The sequence below is a fragment of the Zootoca vivipara genome, chromosome 7 (assembly GCF_965207765.1).
Source record: "Zootoca vivipara chromosome 7, rZooViv2.hap1.1, whole genome shotgun sequence".
In the NCBI taxonomy this organism is placed as follows: domain Eukaryota; kingdom Metazoa; phylum Chordata; class Lepidosauria; order Squamata; family Lacertidae; genus Zootoca; species Zootoca vivipara.
Window position 1 is genome coordinate 144,108 of NC_142590.1, and position 25,889 is coordinate 169,996.

The 25,889-nt window shown below is 43.6% G+C and overlaps 1 protein-coding gene across 2 annotated transcripts in view; it reads left to right on the forward strand.

Moving 5' to 3' along the window:
• C7H1orf21 (chromosome 7 C1orf21 homolog) overlaps nt 1–25,889 on the forward strand; it is a 130,980-nt gene that overhangs the window by 60,221 nt on the left and 44,870 nt on the right. For both annotated transcript variants that reach the window (XM_035102089.3, XM_088673602.1), the window contains one exon: nt 11,455–11,549. In XM_035102089.3, coding sequence (XP_034957980.1) covers nt 11,455–11,549 — 95 coding nt within the window. The remainder of the gene's footprint in view (nt 1–11,454; nt 11,550–25,889) is intronic.

A 25,889-nucleotide genomic window follows, 5' to 3' on the forward strand; every position in this document is an offset into this window, starting at 1 on the left:
TACCACACCACAGATGATAGATAGATAGATAGATAGATAGATAGATAGATAGATAGATAGATAGTGTGTGTGTATCATAGTCACAGAAACAGTCACAATTATAATACTTTGGAAGGTAGGGCTTATTTTGGAAGGTAGGGCTGTTGGTTGTTTCTGTTAAATGTGTATTTATTCCTCTGGCTCCACCTATTTGTGGTTTCCAGCTTCATTCTTTTCTAGGACTCATCAGTGGCTCACCGCAGAAATCAGCAGAGGCAGGTGAAAGGCAAGGCAGTCGTTCCTACTGGTCCTCTGGTATGAAAGTTTATCCCAAACTAGCTAAGGAAGTCTCCCTTCTGCTGTAAATTAAGGGACAGCTGTTCTTGTGCTCCGCCATAGAAAGAATAACAGTGCAAGTTGTCTGGCCTGTACTTTACTGAGCTGACATGTGCGTCAGCAGGAAGAAGAAGGAGCGTGGAATGGTAAACTCCATAAATGCACGTTGCCAAAATCATTGGAAGCTGCTTGCCAAGACTTATTACTATGTAATATGGCTTCCTTGCTCCTGGTAAATTCTGCAGTGCATGACTAAATGGGGAGAAACCCTTATTCCCTACCAATAGCTTTTTGACTATTCTGTACATGTCTAGAATGGAAATGCATCTTAATGTCTGCAGCAGCTTGTGCTCCTCTTTATTGGTGTTTAATAAATAATGAAATAGCCCCCAAAGTTGCATTCATTCAGCATTCATTCAGCGTAACACAAGCTGCTGCCCATTTCATAATGTGTTTCCCATTCTCGATGTGCACAGAAAGGCAGACCTGCCCTGCAGGCTACTTAGAATATTAGATTGGTACCATGATTGTTTATTTTATATTTTCTGACGTTTGAAGCGTACTAGACACCCTGGAGAATGGATGCAATTGTTAGAATTTCCGTATGCCTTCAACAAATCCCGGATTTTCATTTTACGACTATGTAGGGTTGGATTGATCCTATCAAATATTGCCTATTAGGAGGTTGCATATCGTCAAATTTCCATAGGCATCGTATCTTTTTATTGGAACATGTGATCGTATGATAACAGAGAAAAGATAAGAGAACTGCTTGTTTCCCAGACTTGCAGGAGTTCAGGTTACACAAGCACACATCCCTTATTAAGGGACACACTTGCAACCTCCCTCAATTACATTGGCTGCACTGAGATGTAATAGTAAACTATGGTTTATTGTTGAGTGAATGGGGCTCAGGCTAGTGTAGGTCCTCCTCCAGCCACAAGAGGAGATGTAGTTTTTGACTGCAGTTTAGCATTATGCTCGTTGCCAGACAAACTCTGTTTATTTTTTTATTATGGTTTACTGAAACAAGCCAAACTTGGGCTATGAAGCTGCTTTGTTTCAATAAACCATCACTAAGATTAACCACAGTTTAGAATCATAGAGTTGGAAGAAACCACTAGGGCCATCCAGTCCAACCCCCTGCCAAGCAGGAAACACCATCAAAGCATTCTTGACATATGCCTGTCAAGCCTCTGCTTAAAGACCTCCAAAGAAGAAGACTCCACCACACTCCTTGGCAGCAAGTTCCACTGTCGAACAGCTCTTACTGTCAGGAAGTTCTTCCTAATGTTTAGGTGGAATTCTTCTTTCTTTAGGGTATGGTTCTACTGTTAAATGGTGGTTAATTGAAAATGGAAGTGAATGTTTCAGATATCCGCGCAGCTGTTCCAATGCTCCTACACACAGAGATAAACCCTAGTTTATTGTTACCTAACTTCTCATATTGGTTGTGCTGCACCTGCAAGTGTCTTAGAAATAGAGAAACAGACAAACATAGAAAGTCACCACTGTGACATATTCCAAATGTGAAGAGGAATCGGGACTATCATGAAGCCTAAGAGGACCCTAAGAAAACTGGAAAACATCTGAGAGGGTCTGGTCTCTGAAGTTCTCTCTGAAGACTGCAGTATTTCTGATTAGTACTAGTTCTAATAAAAGGAAAGTAATTATTTTTTTAAATTACCTTTCAGTTGATGAAGTCTGTCTGTCTGAAAATCCTATTACATTCCAGGCACCTTTCAATACGGTTCTTAAGAAACGGTGGTGGTTTTCATTGTCTTCAACATTGTGTTGTAACCATTCCTTTCATTGCTTCCTTTGCCATTTCCCCCCTTCCCTCGTAATTGTTTCAGTAGTACATGCTGATATGCTCATTTATCACCGAAACCATTATTGATGAATGTCGTGCTTCTTCATTATGTTGCCATGGTAGCTTTGTGTGTGGGAATTATCTGTTTCCAGATGGAAATCTTCATTTGCTATACTGGTGGTTGGAGTGTTTCTCTAAAGCACATGTGCACACATACATAGGTGTCTATAGGTGATGTTGGTAATGAATCTCTTTCCTCTATACTCTACCTGCCTAATCACTGTTTAAGGTTAGCATAGCCAGCTGTTCTATGCCATGGATTCAAAGAGTTGCATTGTATACTGTCATAATCATTTCTACCTTTTCTCAGCATCTTTATTCTATTCTGTGCTTTTATCTATTTGTGTCAACTTGTAACTGTTTTGTTTTGTGGTGGTGACAAAACACATTCCTTCTACATAACTCCCTCTATTTCCTGTTTTGAACACTATTATTGGCTTTTCTTTGTATGCAAAATCTAGAGTTAGGAGAAATACTGGATGCTTTGCTCATCAATCGATTTTAAGTAGAGCTGTAAATAGTTTCTTTAAAAAGAAGCATTCCTTTAAAAATAATTTGCTTGTTTTAAAACCAAGAACATTTGCACAAAGTGAAGAAATACTAAAACAACATTTGTGTAGCACTTTTGAGTGTTTAAAGCACTCACAGGTTAGCATTGTAAGTCTTACAGAAACTTCAACAGATAGATATGCCAATATAAGTATTCCCCTTATTTTGCCAGAAAGGTGTTAAGAGTATATAGAGAGACCTGGTGGGTCTCAGCTGAAGAGAGATTGGAACCAGGGACCTCTAACTCCAACCCCCCCCCCCTTTTTGCTCAGTTTCATTAGCATACATGAAGATATTTGGTTTTTATTATAAACTACCTGGCCCTGCCACGTGTTTCTGTGGCTCATCCCTGTGTTTCCCCCACCCTGTCCCAATCCATGACGCATCCCGTCTCACCCCACCCCCGGCTCATCCCTGTGATTCTCCCCACCCTGTCCCCAATCCATGACCTATTCCATCCCCTCCTCCCCCCAACACCCACCCATGCGAGTCCCCGCCTCCATTCGGCCTAGTCTGATAAGGCAAGCCGAGGTGATGTGGAGAGGGAAGGTTTTCTAGCTGCAGTACCAGTGTAGCCACCGATAGAGGGCGATGTTTGGCAACCTTTTCTGGCTTCTTTTTCCCAGCACTTTTAGTTGAGTTGTATGTTCTGAAACACAGGGTTTTTGGGATTTTACATTGTGCAGGTGTGACATCTGTCTACGCAAATGGTATATGCTTCCTCTCACAGTAGCATGGGATGTTGTGTGCAAATGTGAACGCTATCGGTCAAGAGGTTTCGGAGAAAAGTGGAAACACACCCACATGCCCTTTTTACATTTTTATATATATACCGTAGATACAGGAAGGGGGGTCGGCACTTGTCATTGTTTTCCAGCAAATCCTGTTCTTTATGCTGCACTGCCTGGCTCCCAGTTGTGGTATCTTCAGAATTAACAGTTTTACTTGTGCAGTGCACACAGATTTATACACTGAAGCTCTAATAACTGAGCTTCACGACACGTTCTCAGTTATCTTTACACTTGGCCTTTTAAAGGTAGGTCAGTATTACCAGTTTACATATTACAAGTGGAGAATTGAAGGCCAGTTGCTTGTCTGAGGAGAGAACCAGATGACGTGGAGAGCACATGGTGAGAGCAGCAGGCTCTGTGTTCACCCCAGACAATGTGTTGCAAAAGCAGCAGTCTGATGTGAAGACATCAAAACAAGAGTTTTCCTGCCTCTGTTCCGTTTAATAGCTGCCACTTAACAGGAGTGGAGAAATTATCAAGTGTTCTTTTCCTAGACAGAACCTACTACGAGAGAGGAGAGGAGAGGAGATGAAAAGCTGCTGCTCTGTATTCTCCACATTGCTCTAAGAATATCAGAAAAATCTGCTGGATCATGCCAGTAGCCCATCTAACCCAGCATCCTGTTCTCATGGTGGTCGGGCAGATGTGAAGCCCAAAAGCAGGCCCTGAGCATAACAGTACTCTCCCACTTCACAATTTCCAGCAACTGGGATACAGCAGCGGCTCCAAGGAAAAATCTGTACTTGCTGCCTTGTGGGACACCTTTGGGAGAAGAAAAGGCTAAGGAGTAAACCCACACAAATCCGGAGTGGAATCCCTAAGGCGGTTGGATGGTGTCTTGTATATCTCCTTCTGGCAAGTCCTGCAGCCAAGCTGGTGCCAAGCGTCTTCCTCTGCTTTCCTTTGGACCACATCAGCGATGACAAGAGGGGCGTCTTGTCGTCTGGGCAGCCCAGGACCTCCATACACACTGCCCAGACTTGCACGCTGGGGAGATCACTTCAGCGCTGCAAACGCAGCAAAAACAATGCAGGAGACAGCAGTTAAAAGTTACCTGTGTTTGTAGCCACAGCAGGCGCTGTGATTCTCCAGCAGTTTGACTTCAGCCCTGGAGGCACACTCCGTTGTCTCTCAAGATAGACGGATAATAATAATAATAATAATAATAATAATAATAATAATAAATTTTTATTTATACCCCGCCCTCCCCAGTCAAAAACCGGGCTCAGAGCGGCTGACACCAACAGAATTACAATAAAACATAAAAACAATTAATTAAAATACAGATTAAAATACAGTATTAAAATTTAAAGTGCAGCCTCATTTCAAGTAGGCCATAAATCTAAGCCATGAGGGAGGAAAACACAGGGGTCAGGCTGAGTCTAACCCAAAGGCCAGGCGGAACAGCTCTGTCTTGCAGGCCCTGCGGAAAGATGATGACAACAACAAACTTCTTTGAACATAACCATCAGGATTAGTCGTCATTGATAGCCTTATCCTCCATGAAATTTTCAGATCCTCGTTTAAAGCAGCCACCACTACTGAGTGAATCCCATAGTTTACCTATGTGCTGTATGAAGAAATATTTTCTTTTATCTATCCTAGATCGTCAAATGTTCAGCTTCTTTGGATGTCTGCAAGTTCTAGTGTTAGGAGAAAGTTTTCCTCCACCCACTTTCTCCATGCCAGGGATAGTTTTATACACTTTTATCATGTTGTCTCTTACTTGCTTTTTTGCTAAACTAAGGAGCAGTTCTGCCCCAAGGCTGGCCAGTGAGTTTGTGTCAGAACTGAGATTTTAACTGAGGATTGTTCAGCATATAAATTCTTCTCTTAATAGCTATAAACATAACCATGTCGTGTGCTCCCTGTGAGTTGCCCAAGGCTAGCCATTGTAGGGGGCAGTATAGGGACTAAAATGACATTTGGTCTGATCTAGCCAGGAACCCCTTACCCAACACCTCGTTTTCCCTTGATAATGCCACATGGAAAAGGTTCACTTTTTCCTCTCATGTTCATGGAAGCAGTGCCAGACTGGATGCGGTTTGGGTTTCAAAGGAATTGGAATTAAGAATTTAAAACATTGAAATAGATCCAAGAACATTGTCAGATCACAATTCTATAATTATGGAAATACAAAAAGATACTCAGTCCACCTTTTGGTGGAGATTGAATGAAGAAATACTGGATGATAGTTTTCTTGGAAAAGACAAAAAAGATAATAAGAGAATATTCTGAACAAAATTTGAATAATGAAACCAAACTTCAAACAGTCTGGGACGCTAGCAAGGTGGTCATGAGAGGTTTATTTATTCAGCAAAATTCAATTAAAAAGAAGATAAGAGAGAAGAAAAAGAAGGAAATTTTCAATAAAATAGCAGAGAAAGAAAAGGAATTAATAAAAGCACCAAATAAAGAAACAGTAAAACAGGCTATAAAATTACTCCAATCACAATATTCTGTGCTAATTAGTGAAGAAATAGCATGGAAAATTAAGAAAACAAAACAGTTGTTTTTTTTTGGAAAATGCCAATAAACCAGGGAAACTCCTGGCATGGCAATTGAGGAAAAGTGAACAAAGTAACTATGTAAATAGGATAAAGCTTAACGGTAGAACAACTGAGAAAACAAACGAAATAAGGGAAGCCTTTGTAAAATATTTTACTGACCTCTACAAAAACAAACCAGAGAAGATGACGATGATGGAAGATTATATCAAAAACAGTAAGTTACCAAAGATAACAGAGGAGCAAATGAGAATATTAAACAAAGAAATAATGTCCCAAGAAGTAATTGAAGCAATAAACCAAACAAAGGCAAACATCCGAGTCTGCTCTGTCCTTAAGAGTTTTATTCTGCATAGTATTTACAGTGCAGAGATAGCAAAAACCATGACCTCTCAGTCACTCGCAGAATCCGGGAGTTACGCCTCCTGTTACGTGTCCAGCATAAGAGCTTGGGAACCCCAAAACGCCTCCCGCCCCCTCGACCTTAGGTTTCGGCGCGCGCCTTAAATCAGGCGACGGAAGTGGCTGCCTGCTCCCCTCCACCTGTTGGTCAGGGCTCTCCTCCATCGCTGAGCCTTAACTGCTCCATCCCGCTAACTTCCTCATTTCCCCCACCTGACCCGCTGCTGCTGCTCTCACTGGTCAAGGTGGTGGTGTGGAGGATGGGCGGAGGCTCCCTGTCCTGAGGTCCCCTGACATCCACCCCCCTCAGGCCCCCCCCTTCCCTCCCGAGGCGGGCTGTTGGATGGGCGAGGGTGGAAATCCCTCAAACGAAATGTCGTCCAAGTCTGTCATGGCAAACACTTGCTGCCAGTCCGTTTCTTCCTGTGAACTCTCGGGAAACCCTCTGAAAGAACCTTCCCCCTCATCAGTGTCCGCAAACACCGCTTCCCATCCCCACATTTGACATTCCTGTGGTTCCTCTTCCCATTCTTCCTCACTGCCCGCCTCCTCGCTGGCTGGAAACCCTTTGAAGACTTCTTCGTCATCCGTGGCTGCAAAAACCTCCCCCACCCACATGCTGGGAGGTTTGGGTCTGTCTGGGAACAGTGCATGAAACTCCTCTACTAAGTACCCCTCCTCCATGTCTTCTGCTGGCACCCAGGCATTGGTTTCAATACCATGTACCCATCTTCTGGTCCTCTACTTAAAAATACAGTAATAATTAATCACATTGTAGACACAGTGTGAGGGACAGGGGCTACAGACAACCCCCTCCCATCTTGAGAACCAGTTCTTCCCTGAGTACCAGCGGGAGCGGGGAGGGGCAAGAGTCCAGCGGGGAAGCAGGAAGTAGAGGGCATGGCTCTGGCAGGGTCGCAGAGCCCCTGCTCCACTTGGGAGAGGAAGGAAGGGAGAGGGAAAGGGGGAGGAAGGAAAACACGGCAAGAAGACCTTTCCCTCCAGTTCCGGAATTGCGCAAAAAGAAACGGGGGAGGAGATTTGGGATTCCCAGACTTCTTTGTTGGAAAAAAAGTGGGAATCGCCATTCCAGGGTTCTGACCCATACTGAGAACATGTATCTTGTACAGCTCCAGCACTGTAAATAGTTTGCACACAATAAAAGCATGAAAAGGCAACGTTCTGGAGAGTCGTTACTCTAGAGTAGCCACAACGCACAGGTTGTGCAAATCTAGTTTTGGCCTTAAATGCTGGGGATCATGAGCCTCTGGTTCCTGCTTGTTGGCACCTGACTGTCCATTTTGGGAAGCAGAATGCTGGATTCAGTAGACCTTGGTCTTATTCATGTATGAAGTTTTTACTGTTTTACCTAAGATTTCTTGTGAGTAGTTGCTTGCTATGTAAGAAGGCCTTGTACATCCCATCTTGCTTTTAACATATATATTGGGGCACTTGCAAGTTGGCAAGGGGGAGAAACCCACAAAGATACCTGAGGTGGCATGAGAATGTGAGAAGGTGTCAGTTTCCTAAGGGATGTGCCATGTCAGCTAATACCTTGAACTGGTGCTAAGGCTACATTGCGTAGTGAACATGGACCTTTCATTACTTGATGTTGAGCTCACTGACATTTAGTTGAATTACAAGAGCAGGCAGCAATTGTGAATGTCAACATTTAAGCTAAAATAATAGTTCTTGGGCTTCTAAAGGCCTACTGCTTGCATCTAAAGGCTAGTGGGACGATTCCAAGATGGATATTTTATCCTTGCTATGATTCATCTTGCGCTGCTCTAGGGTCACAATTAGTCCAATATTTTTCTTAACACTGACAGTCAAATTACCTAGAAAACACTTCTCAGGAGGAAACTCAAATATTTTCAACCTATCTCTGGCAAGCGATTTTTCATCTTGACAACACATGTTTTGAACTTCTTTTTTTTAGAATGACAAACAGAAATCCTTTTAGTGTGACAGAACTTAAACTATGAGAGGATATGTGCCATTAATGTTCATCATTGCGGGGAGAAAAAGGGGAGTGTAATCTTAATATAATGCCGGTTAAGGGACCAAGTTGTGGGAGTAGATGCTTCTCTCCCCCCCCCCTTTCTTGCACAAATTCCACCTGATCCTCTTGGAATCTTGTCTGTCGTATCTTAGCCCTGCAAAACACAATTATCTCTAGGCATTTGAAACTTAGCATTTCTGAACAACATGGTTCAGTACCATAGGCCTGCAACCAATGCAGGGGTTATGTTCCGGGGATTGCGCCTAAAGCCAAAATCGTGTATATAGTGGTACCTCTGGTTATGAACTTAATTCATTCCAGAGGTCCATTCTTAAGCTGAGGTACCACTTTAGCTAATGGGGCCTCCCGCTGCCACGGCGGCACAATTTCTGTTCTCATCCTGAAGCAAAGTTCTTAAACCGAGGTACTACTTCCGGGTTAGTGGAGTCTGTAACCTGAAGCGTCTGTAACCCGAGGTACCACTGTAGTTGAAACACATTGGTTTCAAGTGGTGGGTGAGATTACCAAGGTCATTTGCCCTGGAACCCTGCTCCCTTTCTATTTTTTTTTTAAAGTTTTCCACACACATAAAGCTGAATGAGCACAAATTAAATGTGCATAAGTTGCAAGCTTACTGTATTGTGTGGACAGCAAGGTGTAGAAAGTGTGATGCCTGTTCAGCCAATATTAGGGAAGGACTCCAACTCCCAAGAGAGTGCGATCTATTCCGGGACGGATGGACTGGCAGTGATCTACCCATTGGGGGGCAGGCCAAAGTTATTCAGCTTTTTTAGGGGGGCTTCCCAAAGTTGTTGACCTTTTTTTAAACAGTAAGTGTGCAGAATTAATTTAAATCGCTCACCAACAACGCAGCCACTAACAGACGAACGCAGCACTACAGCAGACGACGGGGGAACGCACACTAAACATGACGTAGGAAAAGACCGAGGGGGGAGGGGGCGGAATTATGATTCTAAACAATGCGAGCGATAAGGATCCTGCGATTGACCACGATCACCCAGGGATTGACCTGTCGATCGCGATCAACCAGTTGGACACCCGTGTTAGAGGATGCGTACCAATTGGCAGTGCCAGACGCAGCCGTGGCTGGAGGCAAAAGTGGAGAAAAGCTCTCCAATCTCCCTCTCTCTCTCTTCCCTGCTTCTCTCCCCTCCCTTCCTGCCAAAGATCTAAACCAGGCACCCCCAAACTCGGCCCTCCAGATGTTTTGGGACTACAATTCCCATCATCCCTGACCACTGGTCCTGTTAGCTAGGGATGGTGGGAGATGTAGTCCCAAAACATCTGGAGGGCCGAGTTTGGGGATGCCTGGTCTAAACAAAATGTTTGCAGAGGGCTTCTGAAACTAGGATAGAACCAGATCATTCTGTACCTCTACCTCAGCAAAACTCAAACTGTTTGCCAGTGTAGGAATTATATTATGTGGGGAAGCAGTGCTCATGTCTTTAAAAAAGATAAGGAAATAATACATAAAGATGGGGAAAGAGTGACTGTGCATCCAAATTCCAAAGCACATGAGTAGTTGTTGAGACTGAGGAACATCTGTCCTCCTTCTCTTCTCCTAAATTCCCTTTGGAGGCCACGGCTTCCTTCCTATCTGTTGTCCTTGCTGTGGTCCACCAAGAGCATCTCTTTGCTGCACATCCTCTCAATTTCCTGAGGACTATCTGGGGGAGGTCTAAGCCTGGAAGATATTTGAACTGTGCATCTCATGGGGAATGTATATTCCTAGTACAAACTTTGAAGGGCAGTATGATTTTTTAAATCCCACCAAGCAATGTGTAAGGGAGATGCCTTGTATCTCTCTGTCTTCCCTGCTGCACCTGTAATATGGGAATCTTCCTGTCCTACCTTATATGGTTGTTGTAAGGATTATTGAGCTATATACATGGAAGATTGAAATTTTGACATTACAGTGAGGGGGGAAAGTATTTGATCCCCTGCTAAATTTGCCCGTTTGCCCTCTGATGAAGAAATGACCAGTCCATAATTTTAATGATAGGTTTATTGTAGCTATGAGAGACAGAATAACAACAGGAAAACACCCAGAAGACAAATTGGCAAATTTAGCTGGGGATCAAATACCTTCCCCCCTCACTGTGCCTAGTATTTTAAATCAGCATTGCAGTAATGCTGTTATCTCATGTTATCCTGACACTCACATTAATATTGTTCTAGTTTGCTTGATTTCCAATTCCACCTTCTCCCTCTAAGCAACAGTTGAGTTTGATAGCTATTTCAGTTCCCTAATTCATGCTGCATGTTGTTTTCTTAACCACTCTAGTTGCTTTCCTAAGCTAATTGTTCATATTAACGTGGACAGATTCTGGTGAGAATGTCCACCAGAGTTGCTCCACATATTGCCGCATGAATAGATGTGCTGCACACCTGCATTGCCAGTTGCAGCTTGTACATGTTTGAAGTACACTGGATCTACCCTGAGACAAAAAGCAGCCTTCTCTCATGAGTAGGAAGCTCTGGAGGTGCAGGGTCATGAGTGAATTTGGCTGCACGTGCCGGCAGTCTTTCCTGCAGTGGGGAATCCTGCATGACGGTTGCTGCAAGTTGCCGGGGTGTGTGTGTGTGTTGAGTTCAGCTGAATGCACGTAACAATTGTAGGAGAAACTTGCGAGGAAGGGACTGGCACACACAGCCTTGCTCCCCACTCCACAGAAAGTGGTTTTAAAACGCCTAAAAGTGCTTTACATGCATCAAATCTTTTAGTTGAGTACACAGTTTGGAGCCATAAGGTACCCGTACCATTATAATCTGCAAAGTGGTCCTCAAAGGCTCTTAACAGACTTGTTTGGGGTTAATTGCATTAAGTCCATAAAGAAGAAGACCCAAGAGGAGCCTTCTTCATTACGCAGCTATTTGGAGTTATGAAGTGTTCACAGGATCATTGCTTGTGAAAAACATCTGCTGAGCTGCACAGGTTCTATCTATAACTGTTCTTACACGTGTGTGTTTTCTCCTCTTCCTCTTGCTCCTCAGATGAGTATAGGATCAAACCTGTGGAAGAAGTCAAATACATGAAAAATGGAGGTGAAGAAGACCAGAAAATAGCTGCCAGAAACCAGGAAAACTTGGTAGGGGTTGAACATTATTACTTATTAAAAGGGTTTGACACAGGCTCTAGGTCTGTAATGAAATATAAAGTATGTAGAACACTTAGTGTACTGAAGGGGAGAGCTTTCTTGAAAATGCCATAACTATTTATAGCTCAGAGGAAAGCTGCAAAATGCTACCTTTCTCTGCTTGTCTTTATGAATTATCTTGCCCTTAATACGGTGAAGTGTGCTCCAGTAGAATGGGCATTTGTATTCAGCTGCTTTGCACGTGGCAATACTGTTTGGCTTGTGATGAATGTGTTTGTGTGCAAAGGAGCTGTTGCCAACACAAGAATTTACTGCCTTTTGAGAAGGAAACTGGTAAGTAGATGTCTGTCATTATTTACTCTCTGCATTCCCACCCTGAACTCAGACACTTAAAAGAGATATAATGTGCTTACAACCAGAGAACTTGCAAGGATCAGTGTTTAGTAATTTGCTGCAGATAAGAGTTAATTTCTTGTTTCCAGCTTTGCATTATGTGTTATCCACTTGTTTTATCCCCAATGGCATACCTCTGGGGCTCTGACGTACGCTACAATTCTGTAGAAGTAGAGAAAGAGTGCACAATTCACCTTCCTGAGCACCACTGCATTCACATTTATATGTTTATTTAGTTATTTTAACATCACTGGTCCTTATAGCCGCTAAGAGATGTGTGTAACATTTTCTGAAGTCTCAGAAGCCAGAGAGGTGGTTGAAACAGATTTCCCGTAGTTGGAAGTGGAAATTCAAGTGCCCACTGTAGTTTCTTGCCCCTTCCTCAGTGGCTCAGTGAAAAACAGAATAAATTATGCAGCATTAGGGAAGACATGCCAGTTTGCACATTATGGTTTTTTTCTCGAAGTGACACACCACCCAAGTTATGCTCGGGTTTTTGGCGAATTTTGACACACCAAGCTCAAAAGGCTGCCCATCACTGCTCTAGATGTTGATTCACTACAACTCCCATCATCTCTTGCATTGGTCATGCTGGTTTTGTCTGTTGGGATTTGTAGTCCAATAACTTATGGAGGGTCACAGGTTTCCCCAACCCCCCTCTAAACAAAAAGTGTACAATTATTAGTGAGATGTCCGCTTGGTTCAGGCATTTGGTTTCTAAGGTCTTTGCTTTAAGTGGTTAATGCTGTTTCCTGCGATTTTTGGATTCTTCCAAGCACCTCAGGACTGCTGAGGGGAAAGAGCTCTCTCATGGGCAGTAATGTGTGCAGGATTGAACTTGGCACTTCAAGGTGGATTAAGGGTATCAAGAATGATGTTCTCCTGGCCCTCTCTTTGGTGGTGCTTTTGCTTGCCCTAGGGAATGGTGCAATGGAGCAATAACCCAAAGAAGCTTCTATTTTTAGCCATTTAATCCCTTTTTTCTGATGAGCTATCAGTGACTGGGAAACATCTAGAAGAAAATTTTTTCTAGTGAAGGGAAAGTAGGAGCAAAGAGGTCAAGGGAGTGAAGAATGACTAGAGCTCCTAATTCTCATGAATTAATTTAAGCCTCTTTGTTTAAAAGAATAAAATGTGTGATGGGCATCACTTTATGAGTTGAGGCGTCTGTTGCTTTTGATATTCCCTGACGTCCATATGCCTATATTTCTCATAGTTTGGTGTGTTTTTTCTGTGGTGTTTGATTGTCACAAACTGACAGTGCTACTAATTATACTTTCCCGTTCAGTAGCAGAAGGAATCGCTCAGGGCTCAGTCCTGGGGTTGGGGGTAGGAGAGAGGTTTCCTTTACACCAGCTGCTGTAGCTCTTGCTAGACAACATCCTAGCACCCTTTTTGAGCTGCATGCATCCAGGACTGGGCAGAACAGCAGATGGACCTTAAGGGCATTGCAGTATGTCCTGTGCAGCTGCCTTGCCTACAGCCAAGTACTTGTGCATGGAACTCCGGCTCTGTTAAGGCACGATGGGATCAGAGCTAGCCAGTTCTTCACATGGCTACACATGGACAACGCTGGAATTTCTAGTGCTGGGCCAAACCTTCACAAAGCATGTTCTTGACCATTCATTTGAGGGGATGTGGGGACAAAGTGAAGAATGCACTGAAAAGGGCAGGCAGTAGGTACAGTTTATCAGGGAAAAGCTTTATTTTGAAGGAACTGATGGGGAAGGGCTACATTTACCTTGGAAGCTTAATGAGGGGACCAGGGTGTGGGTTGGTGTGGGGGAGTCCTTCTTCAACTTCAAAGCCTTTTGGAAAGCTCCACCATAGAGCTCTCCACAGCTGGCCTAGAGCTGGGCAGCTATTCTCCTTCCTGGGATGACCATGCAACCACACCATGTCGCTTTTCCTTTTGTGTACCGAGTGGGGTTGTATGGTGATGGTGGTGGCTGAGGGCAGCCAGGCAACAGGAAGGTGAAGCCATTAGCAGTGGGAAAGGTCTGATCCGTGGTGCTTTGCTGTCCAGTGTCTGTAGGCAATTGCTGTTGGCCTGAGGCACCAATTTTGTGGTGTTTTCAAGGGAGGGAAGGGTGGATGAAACAGTGGCTTATGAGGCATGAAGATGAGACAACTGCATGCATTTCTGGAGAGACTCCCCTGACTTCTTTGGATAAGTGAAAATAGGGGGAGGGAAGACAAAAAGAATTGAGTTCAGGGACATGACCTTGCATGTATGAAGGATAGGCCTCTGAGAGGCATGGCGGTCTTGATGTCTGATTTGTAAGTTTCATTGCAATGTTGTCCCCTTTCAATCCATTGGGATTTTCAACTTGATAATGTTGTGCTGCTTTGCAGCTTTACCACTAGCTGTTTTGTTCACTTTGGATAAAACTTAGTGTTGTTTACGCTTTGTGCTTGACCCAACACTTGGCCCTTCTGTTCTTGCTATAGTTCTTGTTTCTTGGGGGGGGGGTTAAAAATTCGTAAGTCGAAAAAATCCTATCTAAACCGCATCCAAAATGGTGTATGGAACTCTGTTCGTAACTCGAGTCATTCGTAAGTCGAGGTACCACTGTATACAATAAAGATGGATTTTGCCTTGGGGGTTGTTATCCCAGGATAATATTGTTGCATGCCACCCTAATCTATGAGCGCTGCAAGATTCTAAGTCTCCTTTTGGAAATGAGGCACAGCAGAGACTGTGGTGTCATTAGGTTATACGGTTTATTAGCACACATACACAACCTGAGCCTATGATGGAGGGGTTCACCTCATTATCACCCGAAAAGGGCCTTGTTTCTTCCATAGCTGCTTCCTTGGATTCAAGCAGAAATCAAACATTGTGGTCTGCCTCTGGCTTTCTAGCCTCTAGGTCACATTACACACACTTTCAATTTGAGGGAGGCGGCCCACCCATTTGACATCTCACACAGAGCACCCTCTCCTTTGCTTTCTTAATGGCTCATCACCTTTTCTTTCTTCTCTTAATGGTTCATCACTCAGGCAATTGCCTCAGCATCGGCAGCTAGCCTGTTTTATATTTTAACATTATAGGATTATAGGTGCCTGGCACCCACAAACTCATAACAATGTACTGTATTGTGAAGTGGCACTGATCCCCCCTCTTTCTCAAGCAATGTATTTTGCTTCTTTCACCTTTCCCACTTTGGTAGAAGTGTTGGCAGAAGCCAGGAATGGGAGAAGAGAGATTATATGGAGAATAAAATACTGTGTTTATAACTAGAGTTGATCCCCCCCCCCCAGGATGCTGACAGATACCTTTTGATATACTATGCATCAAAAAGTTCATTGATTTAGCAAATTTCTTTTTGTGTTACTTGTTGCTGAAGGGCACATATTTTCTATGCAAAGTGTAGCCTCTTGGACTCGACAATATTTTTTTTCGCAACTTGTTGAATTGAATTGGCCTCTTTTTCCCTTCTGAGTTGTAGAAGTTGTTTGCCTCAATGCGTTTACATGAATCAGGGGTTCCCCAAGTGAAATGTGAAGAAAGGGTCTTTAACGATTGGTCATGTCAAGAGCTGGCGTTATGTAAACAGTTCTTTGGAGTCCCCAGTCTTTGAATTTCAGGCTGATATAAGCAAGCTATATTTCCAAGTGTTATAAACATATTTTACCACCTCCATATATCACAGCACCTTTCCCAAACAGACCTAGTAATGGAAAAGGTCTCTCTGTGCTGCAAAATGATGCCTAACAGAGAACCATTTGTGCTGCAAAGCAATAGTAGGAATTCAGGAGGGTGAATTTTGTATAGATTCCTTATACAAGCAGGTTTATTTCAAGGCAAATATTTTAACATGTTCACCTTGTTTAAAGCAAAATCAATGAAGAGTAATTTCTATTCCTTTACACTTGCAAAGCAAACATTAACCCTATCCAGCTAGTTGATGAGATTTCTAATGTTTAATCAGGACTTGCAAATCAGATTGATATTATAGAAGATAATGGGCTTTTATTACCCTGACAGAACCAATTTCTTTGTGCCCTCTCTGGATCCTCAAATTTAGTCACAGATGAGAATGTTCAGTGGTGATAAAAGACTTAATCACTGCTTTTCAGATGTTCCCAAAATGGGAGAGAAGGGGATGAATGAGTCTTTCTCTCTCTCTCTCTCTCTCTCTCTCTCTCTCTCTCTCTCTCTCTCTCTCTCTGTGTGTGTGTGTGTGTGAGAGAGAGAGAGAGAGAGAGAGAAAGGCTGCAAGGGCCATCGCTCAGTGGAAAAGCATCTGCCGTGCATGCAAAAGATCCCAGGTTCAATTCCTGGCATCTCCAGGTTGGGCTGGGAGAGACCCCATCTGAAACCCTGCAGATATGCTGCTAGTCTTTGAATGTAATACTAAGGTAGATGGACCTGTGGTCTGACTCGCTGTAAAGCAGCTTCCTAGGCCCACATGCTGAGGAGTGATTAGTTTCTGGCTTCCTCATGCTCTGTACAGTGGTACCTTGCAAAACAAATTTAATTCGTTCTGCGGGTCAATTCGTTTTACGAAAAATTCGTCTTGCGAGGCACAGTTTCCCATAGGAATACATTGAAACTTAATTAATGTGTTCCTATGGGCTCCAGGGGACTGGCGGCGTCGGCGGCGTTTGCTCGCTTGGCTCGGGGAAGGCAGGCACCGCCTGCCTGCCTGCCTGCCTGCCCCGAGCCAAGCGACCAGGCGTCGCTGCTGCCGCCAATCCCCTGAGCCGAAGCGCAGCGGGCACTTGGCTCGGGGAAGGCAGGCAGGCAGGTGGCAACAGCCCGGCAAGGCTCCCCATGCCGTCTCTGTGCGAGGCAGCGGGGGGAGAAGCGGAGGAACTGATCCGTTCCTCCGCTTCTCCCCCCCTTCTTCCTGCGCTACAGCTGGTTCCCCTTTGTGTTCCGCTGGTCTCTGCCGGTTGCCCCTCACCGCTTGTGACAACCGGCAGAGACCAGTGGAACACGAAGGGGAACCAGCTGTAGCGCGGGAAGAAGGCAAAGGAAGATCAGCTGACAGCTTCCCGTGTAAGTAGAAACATTTGCAAGTAGAGTTATTCGTAAGTAGAGGTACCACTGTACTGAAAAACTGGCATCTTAAATGGGGCTAATGCAGGCTTATGTTGCACGGTGGTTATCAGTTCTTTGTACAGGGCAGGAACACACATGCAGAAAGGCAACTTTGTCAGGAAATGTTTGGAATAGTGCTAGAGATGAAGTAATAATTTTATATATGTAGGCAGAAGTATTCCTCCTGGCTTGATTGCCTTGATGTTTCCCAATACAAAATGCTTATTCGTAAACCACACACTTGCCTCCCCAGATGCTAAGATCTTCAGATTAAGCCTTGCTCTGGGTTCTGCCACAGTCAGGCAAGGCAGGTGGGGACAAGGAGCAAGGATCTCTGGATTGTGGCACCCTTTTGAGGGGAAATCCCTGCCTACAGAAGTTTTTTCCCCGTCAAGAACTTTAGTGCAGACTTTCTTTTTAAAAAAATACAATGGAATTTCTATTGTCTGGTGGCTGCTGATAATTCTGGAGTTTGCCTATGCTGTTAGGCTTTTTTATTGTCCATTGTTTTAAACATGATTTATTGCACCTGTTTTATTGTGCTAAGCCACCCTGAGAGTCTATATTTGGGGCAGCTGATAAGTTTTGGTATGTAGGGGGTGGGGGAGGAACTAAACTTTATGAGCTGGAATAGGGCAGAGGCCGAGACTGAGCTGCAGATTGGATGGTTTAGATCAGGCACCCCCAAACTTCAGCCCTCCAGATGTTTTGGACTACAATTCCCATCATCCCTGACCACTAGTCCTGTTAGCTAGGGATCATGGGAGTTGTAGGCCAAAACATCTGGAGGGCCGCAGTTTGGGGGTGCCTGGTTTAGATTTCTGTCTGAGGTAACTTTAGGCAGAGCTCCCTCCTCAATCTCAGCCCCCACCCATCTGCAAAACAAAGATACAAATAGCCTACCTTGCCTTGATCTCTGTCAGGATTGCAACAAGTTTATGAGAGTACATATCTGCAGGGCCGGCTCTAGGGGTAGGCTGCGGGGCGCGGGGCGCTGGGTTGACAGGAGGGCGCTGCGCGGTGAAGCCGCGCGGAAACCACCAGCCGCGGGAAGAAACGGGGCAGGGGCGCCGGAGCATAGCTGCCAAGTTTTCACTTTTCTCGCGAGGAAGCCTATTCAGCATAAGGGAAAATCCCTGTAAAAAAGGGATAACTTGGCAGCTATGGGCCGGAGCGATCTGCGCACCACGGCGCCCGGGCGCCCGACCTGCTTAAGATGGCCCTGCATATCTGTATAGAGCAGCGTTGTGTATTAAAGTAATACCGGTAGCACAGCCAAGTATGTATTGTAATATAGAGTTTATTGTATTGTAGTACAGAGTTTATTTATTACCGCTCTGGTGGGAAGGTAAACGGCGTTTCCATGTGCTGCTCTGGTTTGCCAGAAGCGGCTTTGTCATGCTGGCCACATAACCTGGAAGCTGTACGCCGGCTCCCTCCGCCAATAACGCGAGATGAGCGCTGCAACCCCAGAGTCGGTCACGACTGGACCTAATGGTCAAGGGTCCCTTTTAAATGTCATTGTTGGTTCAGTGAAACTTATATGAGATAGGCAATTTTATCCTTATTTTGAACACTTATAAGGGAAACATCTGTGTAACTTGAGGCCTCATTCCACCATTAATTGGTCATGTGGAGTTCTCTCTACTTTTTTGCACATTGCATTGGCATAGCTACCAATAATGTATTGTGTGGGTAAACATGGCACCCAACATCCTGGCACCTGCCTTGATCAACATGAAGTTTAGAGCAATCCTCTTCCCCAAAGGGGCAGGAGTTGTGTGCCTTAAAAAAAAACACACACAATCCAAGGCAAGGCACCACTGAGCAGGTGCAGTTTTTTCTAACATCACAACATTGCTCTCTTTTGGTTCTGCTCAAGGGTTGGAAACTCTTCCCCTTCTGCATAAAGTCATCCTAAAAGGTAATTTGTGCTGATCTCCATGAATGGGAAACACAATGAAGATTGATAGTACCTCCAAGGATCAAACCTTCAAGTTCTGGTCAACAGAAGATTACCTTAGCCAGTGAGACGCCCAAGTTTGTCGTGAGAAACAAGAGATGTGTGGAGGAAGGAGACTTCTCGCAGTGAGCCCCATGTGTGTGGTTTTCCTTGGGCACAGTGTATCTATAAGTAAAGGGACACTTAGAATAAAGAAGAAAAATATTCTTTGAGAAGGAGCAAGCCATGGGAGAATTAAAAATAGATGTTACCTCAGATTGCTGCACAGCTATAAACACAGTATGACAAATCTAGTCCTGCCAGTTCATCTAGGACAGGGATAGTCAACCTTTCTATACCTACCTCCCACTAATGCATCTTTATTTTATTTTATTATTAAATATTAATAAATATTAATATTATCAAATAATAAAATAAATAATAAAATAAATAAAAGGTATAAGGTTAGTTCAAGAGTTAATATAATCATCCACAAATAATAGAACAGCCATAGATTTAATAGAAGTGATTTAAAAAAAGAAGAAGATAAAAAAGTGAACTTAAATAAATAAATGACTGAAAAAGAAAGGAAGAAAATAAAGGAAAGGAAGAAAAGACTTCAACCGACTGGCTGAAGGGTGGAAGAAGAACTCTGACTCCTTGCTTTTGACAGGGACCCGTTGTGACGAGATGGGTGTTTAAGCCGGTCCTCTCCGTCTTATTTCAGACCCCATCAGGGCGGCTGGCCAGAGGATTTAGAGGCAGAGAAAGTGCTCAGAACTCCCCTTTGAGTTGAGCTAGGTCCACGGGCTTTGGATTTGGACCAAGAGAAAGGCAAGAAGAACGATAGATAAGAGGGCAGAGAATTCAGTTGCCAGGAATTTTACCACCCCGCTACCACCAGTGCACTGGATTTTAGCCTTATACTCCCATGTCTTCTATACTGTGATCCCGGGATCGATGAAAGCCAGCTGGGTCTTGCCTTTGCTCCCTGGCTGGATCCTTCGAGACTTGCAAATTACCGCCCGGAGGATGGCCGAGGGTCCAAAGGGATCTTCCCAGGCAAAAGGGGCCTGGTGCCGGCTGAAGACCTTGGGGACCCCGGTCAGCAACACGGGAGAACCGCAAGTCCCGGGTTTCGGCACCAAATGTTAGGGGAAATTCTGGGTGCAAGGCTGCTCAGCCACCCAGCTCATCAGGCAAGAGCTCGCGATCCACTGCAGAATAAAGGAAGGAGTCCAGCACCGACCGGAGCAAAATAGCAAGGTTTATTGCACAACAGGTTCAAGCCAAGACTGAACACTGAGAACAGGGTTACAAGAACTTTTAAAACTTCCCACCTCAATCCCATAATACATTTCAGAAGTGTCATTCCTACATCATAGTTACATAGCTAAACGTCAGAAAAGGGGAGGTACATACAATATTAACATACTGGTAAACAAGATTAACATAAGGGTAATGGTTCATAGCCAAAGTAAAAGTGTGATAAGTACCGGGAGGAACTTCTTGAGTATTCACAGGAAAAGAACAATAAGGTCCTGGTTGGGTGATGGGATTAGGCTTGGCCAACAAAGTGCCTCTGGCCACTTCCGGGAGTCCCTTTTCAAGGGCAAAATAGCGTTGGAATGGAGGAAACTGGAGTTGATTTTATATGATTTTTAAAACTAGGTAACTTCCCTGAGCTGTCAAGTTGAAAGGATACGTTTATGCATAATATTTATAACATTTAACAACTTTAAAGATATGTGCCCCCCCTGATTTCCATAACACTGCCCCCCAGTGCTCAATGGAAGGAGGATTCAGCTTGTGCCGTAGAATCCCCACCGCCCACCTAGAATCCTGAAATGCCCACTAGTTGACAACCCCTGACCTAGGAAACAGTGAGGAGAAGGTTATACTTGCTAAGAATGGCTATTCATGATCATCATTTAGATTGAATCATTCAGTCTTCCTGGGATGTATTTTAGCATCATGAGACTTGCTTGCTGTACTTCCCTGCAGTTGTTCTAGGCTGCCTACAGACCATAGGTGCTTCTGTGGCTCTGTCCTACTGATACAATAGAAGCCCCTTTCTGTTCACTTCGCTCCTGCCCTAGTCTCTGATCAACTCAGTTTTATTAGTTTCTGAAATGGTGGGGAAGCTGGAACTTGTATCCTGACATAGACTGTTAGGTGGATCCTGGCCTCATTTTTTAGTCTTCAAAGTTAGTCTTAATCCTAGCCTTATATAAGTTTCCAGATCAGTGTGCGAGAAAAACAAAACATGGTTAAAGCATAGTATCAAAGTCATAACAGCTAAGAAGCAAAACAACATTTAAGAGCAAAAATAGCAATAAGCCCAATAAAAAGTTGAATAAACAGTGAGTAGTAAACCCTGTATAGAAGTTCTCAGCCAATTTAAATTAAAATCACATGTTCATAAAAAAGCTAAGGCAAACAGGTTTTAGCCTAGCTCCTGAAAGTGAAGTCCATTCTGGACTGAGCAAATTTTAGCTTATCAGCCTTGTTCCCTTCCCACAGAAGATGATCAGAGGGAACTGTTGCCTTGTAGGCAGAGGCTAAAGGGCAACACCAGAGAAGACACTTAGAAGCATACAATTTTAGAGTCGGAAGGGACCCTTGTCCAACCCCATGCAATGCCAAGATCTCAGCTAACTTGTGGTGGTGACTTGAGCAGAAGTTGCTTCTGAGCCTGTTTAGTCAGTTTCCCCACTGACTTGCAATGAATTATGAGACTGCAATTAGCAAAAAAGAGCAAACGGGTTCTTTCCACCATCACAGCAAGTCTTAGCCCTCTCTCCTTCCAATTTCCAACACTTTTCAAACTCCCAGTTCTATTCTTAAGTGGTGATAAAAGGAAAATATAATCTGTGTTGTTCCATAGAAAAATTGTCTATAAGCCCTATAAACAGCTTGTCCCAAGACCTCTGCCTGTATTTAAATGTTTACAAGGCAGCACAAAGCAGCTGCTGTGTCATTTTCCCATCACAAACCATGATATTATGCCAAAATCCCTGTGTATGTATTAGGGCAGGTGTCTGCATAAATTATAAATGCGGTCATGCAGTCCTAAATAGTTGTGCTCCTTTTGTGTTCCCTGGCATTATGTGGCATGAGAGGATCTCATCCACCCTACCCCACCTTTAGCCTTTCAAATATGTAGAAATATTTGGAATTAATATACAGAAATGTTTTTTGTGCTTGGCCTTTAATTGCAACTAGAATGAGTGACTGCAGTTTCCAACAACAGTAGCAAGAAATTGTGAAAGATTTTGATTGGATTTCTTCCTTTTGCAGCCTAAATGTACTGCTTTCCTCTGAATCATTAATTATGGTTTATTAGAAATATATAATACACATTGCTCCTGAATTCTTGTCAGGATAGCTAAAATACATCTAAGCAATTCACAACTGTCATTTTTGCAGGTGGGAAGCTGAGGTATAGTGAAAGTGGTATGTCCAAATTCACCCAGTGAATTTCTGGATGAACTAACATTTGAACAAGAGAGTCACTTTGACTCTGATACACACAGAAGTGCTCTTTGGACTCCTGGATGGTAAAGTCCAGTCAAAGGCCACTATGGGGTTGTGGCGATCATCTCACTTGCAGGTCGAGGGAGCCAGCATTTGTCCACAGACAACTTTTCATGTCATGTGGCCAGCAGGACTAAATAGCTTCTGGCGCAACTAAACACCATGACGGACCGTTTGCTTAATTGTTCCATATAATTTGTTCAAAACCATTGGTTTTTCATGTAAATTATCAACATGTTTTATCTTAAATAAATAAATATTGCAGAAAATAATAGTATGCAACTATTATTGCGCTACATGAAACCTAAAATTTATGTTTATTAGTTCACAATTTAGCATACTGAGAATAAATGAGTCAAATTCCTATGTTTTCATCACTCATAGTGAGGCAAAATTTCAATCTGTAGGAGCAGGGTCTAAATATTAACCGATTTGTCCCAAATTTGAAATTTGAGTATGTTTATACCATACGCCTGATATAAGATCAAGGGAGGAAACATTTTCCACAAAAAAGTTTTTTTATGACCCACCCTACTGAGCAGTGCAAGATTCCAGGGGTTCCAGGCACTTAACATGGTTTGTATTTCTTTTTGGAAATGAGGCACAGTGGAGACAGCAATGTCTTGACAATATATGGTTTATTTATTTATACATATATACAACCTGAGGGCTTCACAGCACTCACGTGCCCAAAGGGTCTTAGAATCCTAGAGTTGGAAGAGACCCCAAGGGCCATCCAGTCCAACCCCCTGCCGAGCAGGAAACACCGTCAAAGCATTCCTGACAGATGGCTGTCAAGCCTCCGCTTAAAGACCTCCAAAGAATGAGACTCCACCACACTCCTTGGTAGCAAATTCCACTGTCAAACAGCCCTTACTGTCAGGAAGTTCTCCCGAATGTTTAGGTGGAATCTTCTTTCTTGTAGTGTGAATCCATTGCTCCATGTCTGCTTCTCTGGAGCAGCAGAAAACAACCTTTCACCCTCCTCTATATGACATCCTTTTATATATTTGAACATGGCTATGTTACAATCTCTAGATCAGAGCAGGCATCATGGTCAACTTAGAAGATCAAGAGCACCCTGCAGGCATACGTACACCTCCTCACATGCAAATCCTCTGCTCCCTTTCATTTTCAAAGCTGACCACATCTGCACCGATATTTTCAATAACAATCATTGTCCCTAAACCACAGTTTTCAGCTGTCATTAGCAGCAGGCTTGCAAAGTGTGGTTTGTAGCTTACCTTGGTTAGCAGTACCAGTGTGGTAAAGGTACCCCTGACCATTAGGTCCAGTTGCGGAAAACTCTGGGATTGCCCTCATCTTGCTCTACAGGCTGAGGGAGCCGGCGTTTGTCTGCAGACAGCTTCCGGGTCATGAGGCCAGCATGACTAAGCCGCTTCTGGTGAACCAGAGCAGCGCACAGAAACACTGTTTACCTACTGTAACAGTACCTATTTATCTACTTGCACTTTGACGTGCTTTCGAACTGCTAGGTGGGCAGGAAGTACCAGTGTGGGCATAATGCTAAATATGGTTTACTCCATAAAGGAAAGGAGGCTGTTGAATGTGATGGGGTGAAATGTGTTAGCCCTTGAGTTATTCTTGATTTCCTTAACTTATTTCTCTCTTGGAGAATGGTTTTGATTCGTTTTTCTTAAAGTGCATAGTCTCGGACATGGTTTCGGAAAATAAGAATGCATCCATGCACAGTACTATAGCATGTGAAATGTTTAAGTTTGGCTCATAGCTAAATGGGCTGCTGAGATTTGAACCCAGATCGTCCAGGTCCAGCATTCTCTCCACTCCTCCGCATGTGCAATCTGGATACTATTCCCACTCCAAACTGCTTTATGCCATAAAAAAGTTTCAATTCAGTATTTTTAAAGTTCTTCTTGCTTCCCATAGCCTTGGCTGTTAACCGTGCTTCATGGTATGCAACAAGTACAGGCAGTTACTTTCCACGGAGGAAAAGTTTCTCCCTGGAAGACAGAACATGAACAGGCAAGAGCCGGATGATCCAAACGATGGGCCTTTGCTGGTCTTGAGTGTGCCTGATTTAATCTGGTTCTTCACATCTGACACAAATCCCAGTACTTAAGGATGTGCTCCTCTTGGAAGGGAAAACTGCGCAGGGAAGTGAACGGGAGAATTGGATCCGGAAGAGACTTGGAGTTTCTGATATTTAGTTATAAGCCTCAGGGTAGCTTTAACTCTTCAGAAAATCCCCTAATCTTTTTGGATTCATTCACATTCATTCATGTGTAAATTGGATTCCCCTCCAATAGAGACAGTCCTTTATTTTTTTTTTGTTAGGTACTTTCTGTTTTCTGCTTTAGTTCCAGCTGCCATGGACTTTCATTTGTTTCCTCGCATGTCATGTACGCCTCCGCCTGGCAAGTCCTGCAGCCAAGCTGGTGCCAGGAGTAGGTTGCTCTAATTTCCTTTGGACCACATCAAGAAGGCTGAGGGGGGGGGGTCGTTGTCTGGACAGCCCCGGATCTCCATACACACTGACCAGGATTGCACCCTGGGGAGATCACTTCAACGCTGCAAACGCAGCAAAAACAATGTGGGAGGTAGTAGTTACGGATTACCAGTCTCTGCAGCCACAGCAGGCGCTGTGATTCTCCAGTGGTTTGACTTCACTCCCAGAAAAAGACAAGCGGATGCAGCACATTTCTTTTTAGATTGTAGGCCTGAGGGCAAGGGTTCCTTACTGATTTGTAAAGGGTAGGTATAAACAGTGTGACTAAATGAATTAATGCAATAAAGGTGGAAAAGGAGCCAGATTATCTTTAAACCAAGTTATATTCTAACTGCAGTGGCATCTCCTTTGGATAATGGGTAGACAGAATAGAATTTAGATAAATTGAGTTAAAAGCTTTAATCTAAAATAGAATCGTTCTTGAATGGCTGGTCTGGTGCTTAACAAAAAATTGATTATCTTGCATCCATTTATCTGCTAGAGGAGAGATAAAAACCCTCATAAGGAAACGACTGTTAAAACCATTGCATCCTGCATATTGAAAAATCCCTATGAAGAAAATGCTTTAGAACTGTGAGCACATTGTTCAGGCAGTTCCCAATTGCAAGAAAGCACATCCCATTATCTGCTTCAGATCTTCCCACAATCACTTTTGCCATTTTGTCACTGTCATTGTTTTTACACATTTGATGTTTATGCCCTTGGGCAATTAAGGACCTAAGCCTCCCAGAGCACGATGGGATGCATGCTGATGCATGAAATACTGCCAGCTTCTTCTGACTCCTTGCCGCCCCTTTCACAGCTGTTTATGATTTTCCTGAGCAAAAAATGTCTTGGCAGCTTTGCTTTGCTTTTATATTCTGCTTGGCTATTCAAAGAGATGTTTCCAAAATTGTGTGGTGCGTTTTCTGATTCATGCAC